This window comes from Coenobita brevimanus, chromosome 71, assembly GCF_032717465.1.
Source record: "Coenobita brevimanus isolate Jiangsu-jjx chromosome 71, ASM3271746v2, whole genome shotgun sequence".
Taxonomy (NCBI): domain Eukaryota; kingdom Metazoa; phylum Arthropoda; class Malacostraca; order Decapoda; family Coenobitidae; genus Coenobita; species Coenobita brevimanus.
This window is the reverse complement of record NC_137024.1, coordinates 21,468,002-21,482,552: the sequence shown is the minus strand read 5'-3', so window position 1 is coordinate 21,482,552 and position 14,551 is coordinate 21,468,002. Positions and strand designations below refer to the sequence as shown.

Genomic DNA, 14,551 nt, shown 5'->3' with positions numbered 1-14,551 from the left:
ATATATACATTAAAGTGCTGTAACTAAAATTAAATGCAGTACAAACCTTGCACCTTCTACAGTATACTGTGTTTATATATATATATATATATATATATATATATATATATATATATATATATATAATTTCACAATGCATTTGAAGCAAAAGTGATTTACCCATGCTAGTCATCTGTGTTGCTTAAAATAACCATGTAGAATACAGTACTATTACCAAACACAAGGTGAGGTGAGCTGCTCGCTATACATGGTCCTCAGGGTTTCTGATCTCTGGCAGCTGGGTCTTCTGAGCTATGGCATTGCATACATACAACATCTGGTCCAATTTCTTGTCCAGCAGCACAAGCTGAAAATTAGAATGTCCCATTAGATTAGATTAAATTAGAATTTCCAGAACTCTGCATATATTATTCATTTGTTTTTCCTCCCTCTGTTCTGTTATTAAAAAAAAAAAAAAAATGAAACCATACGAGAATTTACCAGTAAATCATTTTCCCTGGCTTTGGTTAACAGATAAAACAAACAGTTTTACATACAGTGGCCGCAACAGAAATCTTGACATACTTTATGCAACAGAAATCTTGACACATGATTGTTATACTACGTACTCAGAGCTCAACCTCTTGCTCCCTGAGTACGAGGAACTGATCTGGGGTTCTTTTCAAGACCGGGTCTAGACCATGCAACCAGAGGAACAGGGCTCAAAAACACAGGCCAACCAATCTTATACGTATATTACCATACATACATACAGTAATGGGCACAATACAATGGGGCAGATTATACACTCTATGATGGACACAAGGACAAGAGTTGTGACTACAAATGACAAGGTAGCTGTAGGTGTTGCCCAGGTGTGGAAGGGGTCTCATCAGGTGTGCGCTCTCTGAAGGGGTGCGAGACCACTGTCATAGGCCAGATCGTCCGGTGTGGGCTGCGGGGTGGTGTAGAGGGTGGCCTTTCCCTGGAGGGGCCTCGGTGAGTGTGTCGGCCCTAGGGACTGGGGCCGAACAGGGTGAGTACGTGCCTACCCTTGGTGGAGGATGGCTTGCTGGCTGGTCTGGGAAGGTCTCGGCCGGGAGTTCTGGGGGTGTCCCTCAGTGACTGGGGGCTGCGGCCTCGCCTTTGCTGAGAGGCCGTCAGGGGCTGCCTGTGGCATGTCTTCCTCCAGGAGTCTGGCAGCGACTGGTGACGTAAGGGCGCTGGCTGCAGTGAACGTACCCTCAGGCTCATTATGGGGCCACTCCAGACCTTCTCAAGCTCTGCTCTGCCCCTCGGTGTGTGGGGAGAGCGATAGGGTCGTCCCACTCGGCCTCTGGAGGAGTGAGGCGAGCAAGAGGCGTTGCCCTCAATGGGTGCCGCAGGGGTAGCAGACAAGGGAAGCACGGCAGGCATTCCCTTCCCGGCAGGCACGGTGGGTGCCACCGTGGTTCCAGTAGACCCTGGGACCACAGGTGAGAGGAGCACAGTGGTCATCCTCTCCCTGGCAAGCACGGTGGGTGTTGCTGCAGTCCTGCTCCCTGTGGGGGCTGCAGATGAGGGAAGCATGGTGGGCATTCCCCCCCTGATGGGCACTATAGGCACCACCACGGTTCTGCCTTGCCCTGGGATTGCAGGTGAGAGGAGCACGGTGGGCGTCCTTTCCCCGGTGAGCAAGGTGGGTGTCGCCACAGTCCTGCTCCCTGTGGGGGGGCTGCAGATGAGGGAAGTACGGTGGACATTCCCTCCCCGACGGACATGGTGGGCGCAACGGTGGTTCTGCTTTGCCCTGGGATTGCAGGTGAGAGGAGCACAGTGGGTGTCCTTTCCCTGGTGAGCATGGTGGGTATTGCCATGGTCCTGCTTCCAGTGGGGGCTGCAGGTGAGGGACGTACAGTGGCATTCCCTTCCCGATGAGCACAATGGGCATCGTCGTGGTTCTGCTTGGGACTGTAGGTGAGGGAAGTACGGTGAACGTTCCCTCTCTGACGAGCATGGTGGGTGTTGTCGCGGTCCTACAGGGGGTCAGTAGGTGAAAGGAGCATGGTGGGCGTCCTTTTCCCGATGAGCACAGTGGGCGTTGTCACAGTCCTACTTGGGACTGTGGTTAAATGAGTCCCACCCTGAACCTGGTGAGTGCTGTTCTGGGTAGAGAGCAATATAGCATGGTGGCATACCTCCCACGAGCTGCACTGAGGGAAAGAGGGGCACATGGTGGCAGGGTACATATGCCCGTCTTGCTCGGGCCCTTTCCACATCTCCCTGTGGTCTCCCCTTGGTGTTGGTATTTCACCACCGTCACGGCTGGAAAAGTCACGTCCCCATGGCTGAAGGTGGTAAATGTTGGACGTAGCAGTCTGGTGGGTTGGTGTGAGGTGTTGGAGGAGTGAGGTCCACTGCTGCGTGGTCAGTTTGGCTCATGGTGGGGTTGGTATACTATCTCGTGGATGGAGGTCTGTGTAGTTCTTCGCAGGGGGTGTAGAATTTGTGGTGTCCCTTGGAGGCGTTGTTTGTTCCCCCGGGCAGGGGTCCAGAGCACGTGTTTGATCTTCGTTTCTGGAGGCATGGAGTGTGGTGACTGGCCAGTGACTGGGCTGAATGCTGGAGACGAGTGAGGCAATCTGGGTTTTATGTGGTTACGGGGGATGTGTCTTAATCACCCTGGTGGGCTTGGTCACTGGAATTTTCCATTTCGCCTGATGTACTTTGAGGATTATGGGGGAGCTAGAGGTGGATGGTGTGGGTGGTGTTGGAGGTGGTGGGGGTTGGGGTGAGGGTCTGGGTATGGGTGTATATCTTGCTGGTGGGTGAGAGAGACAGCCGAATCTGGTAATGGTGATGGTGAGGACGGGTGTAGGTGGCAAGGAGCTTGGCCCATGTGGTAAGACGGCCGGGTGGGGGTGGGGGGCTCTTGGTTTGGGTGGTGTGGTGATGGGTGAGGATGGGGAGCTGGTGTGGGGTCTGGTGGAGGACATGGGTATGGAATGAGGAGTGGGTGAGGGTGAGCAGTGTGTGGGTATGAGGTGGCCGGTCCAAGGGATTGCGGTGGTCAGGGCAGGTGTAGGTAGCGTGAAGCATCGGTCATGTGGTGAGGTGGGCGGGGGGTTCCCCAGTTGGATGGCGAGGATTTTGTGTCCGGTGGTGGTGGTGCAGCGGTGGATGTTGAGGTGGGAGGTGAAGTCGCCGGGGGTGCATGGGGGGTCTGTGGGAAGGGTGTGGTGTTGGTGGAAGGTAAGGTGGGGGACATGATTGTGGAGGAGGGAGTGAGGGTGAGGAGAGTGATGGTGTGAGGGACCAGGTGTACGGGTCAGCTGTATGGTCAGGGGAGGCGGGAGGTGGTGCGGTGTGCCGGGTGGGGAAGTGAGTGCAGTGTGTTTGAGAGGTGGCGGGTGGGGGGCAGAAGAGACGCATGTGGCGATTGCGGTAGGTGTGCAGGATATTGTGGTACTGGATGGTTACTTGGTAGGGGTTAGGAACGTTTATAACTATGTGGTCCAATGAATCGGGGTGATACTTTGTTAGGGACTGGTAATTGGGCCACCATAACTGAGTCACCCAGCTTGTAGGGATTGGTGGGGGCGATGTCAGGTTGAAGGTCCTGGTGGTTTTGTAGGTGATGTAGTCAGCTCCTGAGGTGGTGAAGGGGGTCGGATGTGGGGAACATGGAGGGGGGCTGTAGGTTGTATTGGAGTGGTAGGAGAAGTGGGGTTTCTCCGAACACTTGTTCATGAGGGGTAACACTGTCTTCTCGGGGACAGGTGTTCATTCCCCACTGCGCAATTTTTACGTGGGCTGGCCAATCCCCGTTTCATGTTTCTTCTATCTTGGCCTGTACCTGGTTGAGGAGGGTGCAGTGACTTCTCTCGCATATCCCATTTCCCTGTGGCCAGTATGGGAAGGAGTGGGAGAACTTGTACCCGAAGATGGTGGTGAGCTCCTTCTATATCTTGCTGGTAAACTCTGGGGTGTTGTCTGAGCGAAGGGCTTGGGAGATGCCGAAGTAGGGGAAAACGTGACAGAGGGCGCTGGCCATGGCAATAGTGTGGTGCTCTTTGGCCAAGCAGGCAATCAGGAATTTTGAATAAGTGTCCACGAAGGTTTTGATGTATTTGTAGCCTGCTTTAGTTGGTAGGGGTCCGACTATGTCCACAGACAAAAGTTGCCATGGCTTATTGGCAGTGATGGTCCCTGAAGGGCCAGGCATCCGTGTGACATCCTTGCCTAATGCACAAGCCCGGCAGGTCTGAATGACTTGTTTGTCCAAGTTGGAGGGGCCGGGTGTCCAATACATGTTGTTAAATACTTGCAGTATTTTCTTGGTCCCGGGATGTATGCTGTTGTCCGAGTGTAAGTGGATCATGGTGTCAAGGGTAGTGTCTGGGTCGAACACTATACGCCCGCTATGGGTGAACAGGTGGTCGTCGTGTCAATGGAGCTTAAAGAATACTTGGGGTGATATCCAGTCGGGGCGATCTTTGTTTTGTCATTGTTGTAGGAGGCTGGTGGCGGCACTGATGGTGTTGATGGGCAGCTGGGATACGGCGTCAGCGTTTGTATATAATTTGCTGGGCCAGTATGTGATAATGAAGTTGAATTCTTCGAGGGTTTCTCTCCATCTGATTGGGCGTTGTGGGTCTGGCACTGGAGTAGCCATTGCAAGGATTGGTGGTCTGTTATTTTGGTGACGTGGGTGCTCAACAGATAGGTTCAGAAGTGGTCCAAGGCACAGAAGATGCCTAGGCATTCTCGTTTGATGGCAGCATAGTTTTTCTCTGCCTGGCTGAGGGTATGACTGGCGCAGGCAATTATGTGTTCTCGTCCCTCTTGGACCTTGGCAAGGACGGTGCTGATTGCCACTAGGGATATGTCGGTGTACAGGCAAAAGGGCAGGGTGTAGTCGGGGAATGTGACGATTGGGGTGGTGATAAGCTTGGTCTTGAAGGTGTGAAAAGCTGTAATGTGATCATCTGTCCAGGTGAAAGGTTCGCCCTTTTTTGTCATGTCGTGGAGGGGTTTCGCGAAGTTGGTGAACCCTTTCATGAAGCGCCTGTAGTAGGATGTTAGCCCAATAAAAGCACAGACTTCATGGACATCTCGTGGTAGGGGGAGGTCTGCAATAGCATGCAGTTTGTCAGGGATGGGTGCTATGCCTTCCTTGGAGATAACGTGTTCTAGGAAGGAGATGGACCATTCAGCTAGGACGCATTTCAATGGCCTGACCTTAAGCCCTGCCTGTCTGATTCGGATGAAGACTTATTTAAGGCGCTGGAGGTGGTCGGCCCATGTCTGGCTGAAGATGATAGCGTCATCAAGGTATGCCAGGCAGATATTCCAGGTGAGGCCATGAGAACTGACTCCATCAGCCGGGAAAATGTAGCAGGGTCATTGCAAAGTCCTAAGGGGAGGATGTTGAATTCAAATGCTTCCTGTTGCAGGTAGAGAAAACTGTTTTCCCTCTGTCCTCAAGGTGTACAGGGACTTGCCAGTATCCTGACTGGAGATCCAAGGTGGAACACCAGGATCCTCTGTACAGGGAGTCATGAGAGTCATCTATCCCAGGTAGGGGGGTGGCATCCTTTGTGGTCACATTGTTCAGTTGTCGGTAATCCACGCAGAAATGCATGGTGCCATCTTTCTTTTTAACTATGACGACTGGAGAGGATGAAGGGTTGGTGGATGGGGATATAATGTCGGCATCGAGCATTTCCTGGACCTGCCGGTTTACCTCAGCCTGTTGCTTAGGGGTTTTTCCTTCGAGATGATTGGCGAACAGGTGGTCCTGTGGTGTGGATTTTGTGTGCCAGGTACGTGGTTAAGCCGATGTCTGGCGGTCCTGATGAGAAGAGGTCTTGGATGTCCAGGAGACATCAGAGGCTGTCACCCTGGTGTGGTGAGAGGTGTTCTGGCAGGGGAGGGAGGGTGGCAAGGGAGGAGGGGGGTGAACACAGTTCAGCTCCTTCCATTTCACCGATCACTAATCCTTTGGGGAGGGTGAGAGGGGTGGTGATGTTGGTGATGCGTACCGCCCCGAGGTGGGGGAGGGGGAGGAAGGTGGGAGATAGTAGACAGAAGATGGTTCCCGAAGGCAGGTTCAGAGAGAATAGGATGGAGGTTCCAGTGGGCCTGTTCAGGTGGAGCCAGGCCTCGTGCTGGGGGGGTGGATTGTAAGGGAGGAGGCGATGGTGGCGGGGAAAGTGGTGTGTGGAGGAGCGGGAAGGGTAGGGTCAATAGGGGGTAAGGTAGAGGACATGGCAGAGGGAAAGAGGGAAGAGGGAGAAGGTGTGGGTGTGCACGTGCAGTGTGGTTGGTAGGGCGGGTCTGGAGGCTTCTGGAAGTGGAGGCGTCACTTGTGACAGTCGATGTCGGTGCATAACTTCTCCAGAAGGTTCAGTCCTAGGTAGCCATCACAAGCACAGCAGGTCGAGTCAAAGATGATGGATTGGTGCTGGGCTGATATTTTCTGATGAGTGTCAGCTCGCAAGGCCCGGGTTTCCCCATGTACAGGCGAGAGGCCATGCCCCGCATCTACAAGGCGAGCTGAAGTGGGGAGAAGCGGTCTGATGGCTGAGGAGTGGTGGGAGTCGAAATGACGGCAGAGACAGGATCTGGCCGCTCCCATGTCGACCAGTAGCCTCACTTTCACCCCATTCAGTCTCATCTTGTAGACTGGGGGGCAATATTTTTGTGAGGTGGTCTCCACCACCATGGGGGGTGCGGGGGTGGTCCTAAAAAATCCAGCCGTTGTGGGGTGTCTTCTTCATCGAGCTCTACTTCCCCAGGATTGGCATAGTTGGCAGATGGTGCATTGTCCATGGTGCACTCGTCTTCTATGGAGGAGACCTTGTGGTGCCCTTGGGTAGTTGGTCTGTGCTCAGCAGCTTTCAGTCGTTCATGTATGTCGTGAATAGGGCACCGATGAATACAGGAGGAGAATTCCCATGGATGTATGGAGATGAGGTTGGTATTCTCCTTAGGGGCAGGGCACCTCTTGGTGGGGAGTGCCCTGGGCATAGTGGGTGGTGTTGAAGGGACTGTGTGGGTGGGGGCATCCGTGGGTTGGGGTGTGGTGCCTTGTGAGTCGGGTCTCTGCTTACTGCGCCAATGTGTTGTGGGGTGGTGCGAGCGGTGAGAAGGTGCCTGACAAGCTGGACATCCCTGTCAAGGTCTCCCGTTGGGTCATAGACTGTAAAGTGTTCTCTTATGGCACTGGGGAGGATCTTCAACAGGGTGTTGAAGATGTATTGTTCTCGGGTGGCTGTGTTGGCTTCCAGGTAAGTGGCAGTGATGAGTCGCCTGGCCTGGTTGAGAGTGTCGTCCAGGATGCCGTCATTGGTGAGGGTGTCGAGCTGTTATAACTCATCAACTTTCCCTAGTGATGCTGTGACTGCCTGTGTCACGATGTGTGAACTGCACCCATGTCAGCTCAGGGACAATCTTCGTGGTGATACTTGAGACTGCTTTTCCCAAGTGGGGTAGAGTTACTGCTATCTTCTCCCTGTCGTGCTCAAATCCGATGTCCAGTAGTGGTTTAATCATGCACATGTATGGGTCTATGCCACATTGTTCGGGGTCGAATTTTGGCAACTGTGTGTGTGGTTTGGCCGCCATTTTGTTAGATTTTCCCTGTCAGTCCTAGTTGCTCTTTCTTCTGACTGGCTCTAGAACCACCACTAGCCACCAGTGTTATGCTACGTACACAGAACTCAACCTCTTGCTCCCTGAGTACAAGGACATGATCTGGGGTTCTTTTCAAGATCAGGTCTAGAGCATGCAACCAGAGGAACAGGGCTCAAAAACACTGGCCAACCAATCTTATAGGTAAATTACCATACAGACATACAGTAATGGGCACAATACAATGGGGCAGATTATACACACTATGATGGACACAAGGACAAGAGTTGTGACTACAGATGACAGGGTAGCTGTAGGTGTCGCCCAGGTGTGTAAGGGATCCCGTCAAGTATGCGCTCTCTGAAGGGGCGCGGGACCACTGTCGTGGGCCGGATCGTCCGGCGTGGGCTGCGTTGTGGCACAGAGGGAGGCCTTTACCTGGAGGGGCCTCAGTGAGTGTGTTGGCCCTCAGGACTGGGGCCGAACAGGGCAAGTAGGCGTGCTGCCTTGCACCTACCCTTGGTGGAGGACAGGTCGCCGTCCATGAATGTTGCAAGTTATTGGGGTTGAAGAAGGCCAGGACAATCCCAATGAGGTCACAGACAGATGGGATGGTGGAGAAATTCAGTTGGACCCTGAAACAAGAACTGGCCAAGTACTGCACACAGGGACAAACAGAATGGGACCAGAAGTTACCTGTATTGCAGATGGCATATTGGTCTGCATCCCGCGAGTCTACTGGCTACACACTTGGAAAACTTTTGTTGGGCCACGAGTTATGCTTACCCGTTGACTTGTTGATGGGAAGACCACCTGGTGAAGAGCTGCCTACAGACACCTCCAGCTATGTAAAGCATCTTCAGGAAAGGGTGGCTGAAGTAAATCATCATGTGCGAGGGGCCCTCAAGATTTCAGGAGTAGTGGTGAAGTGCAAGTATGATGCCATGGCAAGTGAGATTAGTTTTAAGGACGATGACCAAGTTTGGTCATACAATCCTCAGCGAAAGAAGGGACAGTCACCAAAGCTGCATAGCCCATGGGATGGGCCTTACACTGTGTTGGACCGCCTATCAGACGTAAGATATTGGATTCGGGGAGGCAGGAAGTCTCGCCCAAAGGTGGTACACGTGACCTATCTGTGGCAGTATTAAGGTCCAGGACAATACAGCTGGGATGTCTCTGAGGACTCGTGCTCTCCTGCAGCTGACGATGTTAAGGAAGACCAAGGAGCTGAAGTGCAAGAGGATGGTGACAGTTTCCTGAGGGAAGAAGTGAATCAGGAAGAGGACCAAGACCTTCCCGAAGGAGTGGACCGTGTGGAGGAGCAAGGACGTCGTCAGAAGTGGCATACTGTAGATGACCTGATAAGTTGAAGGATTATTTTGTGTATAGTTAGATATTTCATTCGGATTAATTATGCTTGTATATACAGTATTATGTACTTTTGTTGGGACAACAAGGGACTAGGGAGAGGGTTGTGTTACGAAGCGAGATTTGCCAGTTAGGTAGTCGAGGAGCTTCTCAAAGTTTCCCGTTGTTTATCGTAGCTTTGGTACGAGTCAGAGTTGCCAGTTTGCCTGCTGTTTGTGAGCATAGTTATTTCGTTAGTTATGCATTAATGTTTGTGCTCTTTTTCTCTATAATGTTTTATTTAGGTGATTGTTTGTTAAATTGTGTAATTTGATTTGGGTTTGTATGCTAAATAATTTACAGTGTTATGTAATGTATGAAAACTCTGGCATGTTTTGGTTGTCTTCGAGTTGGTAACTGTGCTCTCTCTCTCTGGAATACACCAGAATTGTGGAGAGGTAGATCATTCTAGTACAATGCAAGCTTATATAAGGATGGGGAAGAGGCTAGAGGGAGTTGAGTTGCTTTTCAATTCAGTTTGAGTGTAGTGCAGGTGTCAGTGCAGTGAAGGTTGTATTTTCGGTACTTGTGAAAACAGTGAAGTGTTGGCAAATAATGAAGTGTTATTGAAGTTCGTATATCATCGGTACTCATGAAAACAGTGAAAAGTTGTCAGGCATTAAGTGTAATTGGAGTTAATAAAGTTTGTATAGCTCCAGTGCTTGTGAGAATAGTGAAGTGATGTTGGAAAGCATTAAGTGGACTTATTTGGAAAATAAAGATGTTGAACTTAAGAAGCCAGTGTTTTTTTTTTTTTTACAACGCCTCTGCCGATCTTGCGCACTGTACACCTAAAGGCTGACTATAGGAAGAATAACTCACTGGGCAATGTCCTTCCAATACTGTACTACCGCTGTTGGAGTCTGTGGCAGTGTGGGAGGGGGACATAACAATAATAACAATAATTCTCTATATAGCAGTATACGGCACTCTCATCTGTGTCCTGATTGGCTAGTTATTATGACATCACTATAGTCGCGGCGCACGGCTCCGAGGTTGTCATTATCGTACCCTGTCAACCTACCAATCAAAAGTGCGTCCGATTTCACATCATACACGGATCATATACACGAATATATTATATACGAATATTATTATACACGAACATATTATACACGAACATATTATACACGAATCACATGCGTCTCATATTACACACGAAATCTGACGCGCTTTTGAATGGTAGGTTGCAAGGGCACGATAATATCTACCTTAGAGTCGCGCACTGTGACTATACCTCTTCCCCCTTACCACACATTACTTGGCGGGAAAGCTGTTTGTGTTTACATTCTATATTTGTAGCAATGGTGTGTTTTGCTGCTGCTACGTGCAAAGTTAATTCGAGAAACAGAAGGAAGTTTGTATCTTTTCATGTATTTCTGCCAAACCAACACAAGGTATTACGAAAGTGGTTAGATATGCCTGCAAAAGAAAAGATATATTGCATGTCAAGCAAATAAAACCATGGCATTGTATTTGCTCAATGCATTTTTCACCCAAGCATTTTAACTTTCATGTCATATGACAATGTCAAGTTCTTTTTAAAGCAAAGTTCGTGCCCTGCTATAAATCTACCAAGACTAGGGAACAACATTCGCAGTCCTGTTTCATATGAAGATCATATACAGTAAGTATTTTACCAATGCCGACTTTTTGCCTTCAGAATGTTAGATATTTAGTGGAAATAAAAGATTTAAGCTTTCAGTACCTTTTCAGTTATCCATTAAGTGACACTATGACAATACATCTGTCAATTTCAGCATTACTTGATAGTTCTCATGATTTTGTTGTCACTCCTGTGGATGTGCTGTAGTTTCATCAGACCAGACTACTGTTTTTATTGCACAGAATGGGCTACTGAATGTACAGGTTGTCTAGCGAGTTTTGTCATTAATGTTATGTATGAAGTAAATTATGTATACATAGAATACTGAACTGCATTGGTTTTCCTATATATCTGAGATACCCACTTGACAAAGCGAGCCAGATATCACCACCCCAGGAGAAGAGTACAGGAAGGTGACCCCCACCTCACAAGATGACGTGGAGGCTGTTCCGCCCTCAGAGTGGAAACGACATATCTCCCCTGTGACCCGACGCCCCTCCTCCTCATAGCCAGACCACCAGGCAGTGCGCAGTTTTCAGTGCACTACAATCCAATGGAGAAAGCACAAAGCCAAGTCCCAAGCAGGCCCTTGGACACTGTGTCCACCAGATCAGCCTTCACAAGAGGAGGGGACTCCACCGGAGCCTCACTTCCTGCGATACTCGAAGGGATCCGTGGCACAGTACCGTTCTCCGGATCTACTGTGGAGGGAGTGACCACCAGTTCTCCTCCCTCTGCCACCCACCTCCGGGAGCCAACACGTCGGCACGTCTCCCAGACGACCTTCGCTGGATCTCCCAAGGAGGGAGGCGGGCCCAGTGGTAGTATAAACCGGATCTACCTTCGAGAGGCAGACCACTGGTCGTCCCCCAGCTGCACCATCCCCCGACGGCAGGACAGAGTCCATCGCACCTGTGGTGCCAGCCAGGAGACCCACCAGGCCTCCCCCTACGGTCATCCCTGGGACAAGTGGCTGCCCGAAGGAGGATCCTCCGGATCTCCTTCGGCCACTGTCCCGAATAGGGACCTAGGCAGTGCCCACTGGGTCTGTCTTGACGAAGGAGAACCCACTGTCTCCCTCTCGCACCCTGGTACGGGGTTCCGGCTGGGACCGTCAGGTCTGTCAAGCCAGGAAGCAGGCCACCAGTCACTCCCTCTCAGTGACCTGAGAGGTTCCTACTAAGGGTGACACCCCTTGCTTAGCCCACTTGTCCTGCGGCAGAGTGAGGCGCCCTTCTCTCTCCGCTCCTCCTGTATGGAGGGTGGGAACTGCTCTCCTGCAGGTACCCCGTCAGAGACCAGCCAGGGCAAGACCATCCCGAGGCCAGTCATCCTGTCGCTGCAGCACCATCCTCGCCACCGACAGACTCCCCCAGAGTGAGTGGCTGCAGACCACCCCTGACTGCCTCCTCCTGAGGTGAGACCACAGTCCCCGGTGCTGGCGAGCCACCCCCTACTGCCCATCGCAGCCACAGTACTCCTCCTGGTGCAGGAGGCTGCAGCCAACCTCTGATGGCCGCCTCCCCTGGACAGGACCGCAGCTCCGTGAGGGTGCTGCCCAACCCGCAGCCAACCTTTGGCCCGGGCCTAGCCAGGTCCACCCCCAGGACCCCCACCACGACGAAGGGTAGGCACCGAGCTGCGCAGCTCCTGGCCCTATTCGACCCTAGCCCTGAGGGCCATCCCTCTCCCTGGGCCCCTCCTGAGAAAGGGCTGCCAACCACTCCACCCTTCAGCTCCAGCAGGACCCGTGGCAATCCCGATAGTGATCTACACTGGGAACACACTCCTGACGGCCCACCCCGTACACCCGACCGCTACCTGCGACTGCCAGTGTAGCAGGCCCTCGGCGCACCCTAGTGCCCCTTGCCACCTGTACCTGTGAGTAAAAAGACTCTAAGACTGTTGTTACATCCCCCAGCAGTGTTACTTTATGATGCTGTGTGAAACAGACCTTCCCTAGTGCCCTTAGTGATGCTCCTCCCCCCCCCCTTTGTGAAGTGAATTGTATTCCCAGGAAAACTCACGCTGAATGTTAGTGTTGGTACAAAGGCATTAGGCCCCAGCCGTCTTCCATGTGTGACCTCCCCCTCCCCCAGTGCAATACACAGTGGACTCCCTTTTAGTATCAATGTTGTGCCTCGGTCCCTGAGTTGTCATACACTCTGCACCCCCCCCCCAAAGTCCTATTCCGGCTATGCCAATTGAATGTACTAAGGGTTTTACTCTTTGTGTCCAGGTTATGTAAGAATACTGTGTCACAGTAGTGTCTTCCGTCCCTGTCACGCGAATAGGTAATAGGTGATCTATCTCTCCGGCCCATGTCTCACAGGTGTAACATAAGACAGCCTGTATCTCGTCTATTTTGTGCGGATGTGTTATAGTTGGTATAAGGTTCCGTCTATGTCACGTGAATGTGCTGTGGAATGAGAATATATTCATGTCCCTGTCACGCACTATGTATATTGAGATAGACTGTAATGGATTGGTTGTGTTACTCTCACCTCTGTGTATATGTTAGCAAGATACACCTACCATGTAACATGTATTGCAGTGTGGATTACTGTGTAAGTGTAAGGTATATTTCTCTGTATCGGTCAGTATTCTGTATTAACTAGGTTTGGTCACGGACCTTAGGGTGTATTGTGTTGTAACTTGTTTTATTGTTAACCCACCGCATCCTGTTGACATATATATACGTCCACACGTTTTGTCACTGCCACTCCCGTTGACGTACATAAATGTGCCTCAATTGCAAAGTCCCTAATTTGCACATTTTTTCAAATTTCACACGTTATTTTCGGTACGCACACTCAGGCAAGCCTCCCCTAACTGCCACCAGGCGGGCCCGCTCCCAGACCCCATGTAACCCATGTGTGCCCTTGTCTTGGCCACTCACCTGTTAGCAGTGACCCAGGTTAGACATGGCGTGTAGAGGTCTCTCTGAGGACGAAATTCAATCCGCCCTGGATGCCTTCACAGGTGATAGTAATTCTCCACTGGATGACGATGTGGAGGATAGAGATTATGTGCAGCCTGAGGAGGAGACAAGCAGCAGTGATGAGGAGGTTCCTTCAGCGAGGAAAATGCAGTATGTTACGTACCATAATGCGGGGGAAGGCCAGCCTGGACCCCATACACTTGCACGGACCTCTCTCCAGCCCCTAGACAGAGAGTCAGATGAGGACGAGGATGAGGACGGCGGCATAGGACATGATGTAACCTCATGGTTGGGGAGGGAGGAAATTTCACCACGAGGATCTGAAGGTGTGGCGAGAAGGCAAATCAGGTATGGTCCTTCTGTATTGTCTGGGAAAGGCGCAAGTGGTGTGGCAGGAGTGAGGGGTGATAAGGAAAGTGGCATGAGGGAGGCAGCATGAGCACGCGGTGTACGTGGGCAGCGGGGAGGCGAGGTGGAGCCGCTCCCTAGCATGTCTTTCGCCCCACAATATTCCCTCATTTCCTCCCCACAGCCCCATGATGTGGGGGAAGGAAAGAAAGGGAAGGGACGGAAAGAAAGGGAAGGGAAGGGGGAAAGGAAAAGGGAGAGGGAAGAGAAGTGCGAGTGAGGAAGGGCGCCGCTCTCCACCTCCCCAACCTCCCCCACCACCCTCCCCTCCCCACCCTGATGAAGGCGATGATGGGGACGAGGCTGGAGATGGTAGTGTGTCGTGGAACTGGGAAGATGGGGGTAATTTCACTCCCATCATTCACCCTTTTACTGAGGAGTGACGGTCTGGTTGCATGGCTCCAGGTAGATTTGCGGTCTCCATCAGGGTGGATTTCTTCCACCTGTTCTTTGGAGAGGAGTTTGTGAGCCGCATAGTGGAGCAAACTAACTTATTTGCAAGCAGCCAGCGTCATGAAAGTGAGCGTCAAGGTACAACGACCAGGCACTCCCAGCAATATATCTACGCTGTAACCCTTGGTGAGATGTTCATA

The 14,551-nt window shown here is 51.5% G+C and overlaps 1 protein-coding gene across 1 annotated transcript in view; it reads right to left on the bottom strand.

Moving 5' to 3' along the window:
- Nucleotides 1–241: 241 nt before the first annotated feature.
- The window catches only part of LOC145406698 (potassium voltage-gated channel subfamily KQT member 1-like), a 553,790-nt gene continuing 539,480 nt past the window's right edge, over nt 242–14,551 (bottom strand). The window contains exon 14 of the mRNA XM_080277799.1: nt 242–346. Within this exon, the coding sequence (XP_080133925.1) occupies nt 242–346 (105 nt within the window). The remainder of the gene's footprint in view (nt 347–14,551) is intronic.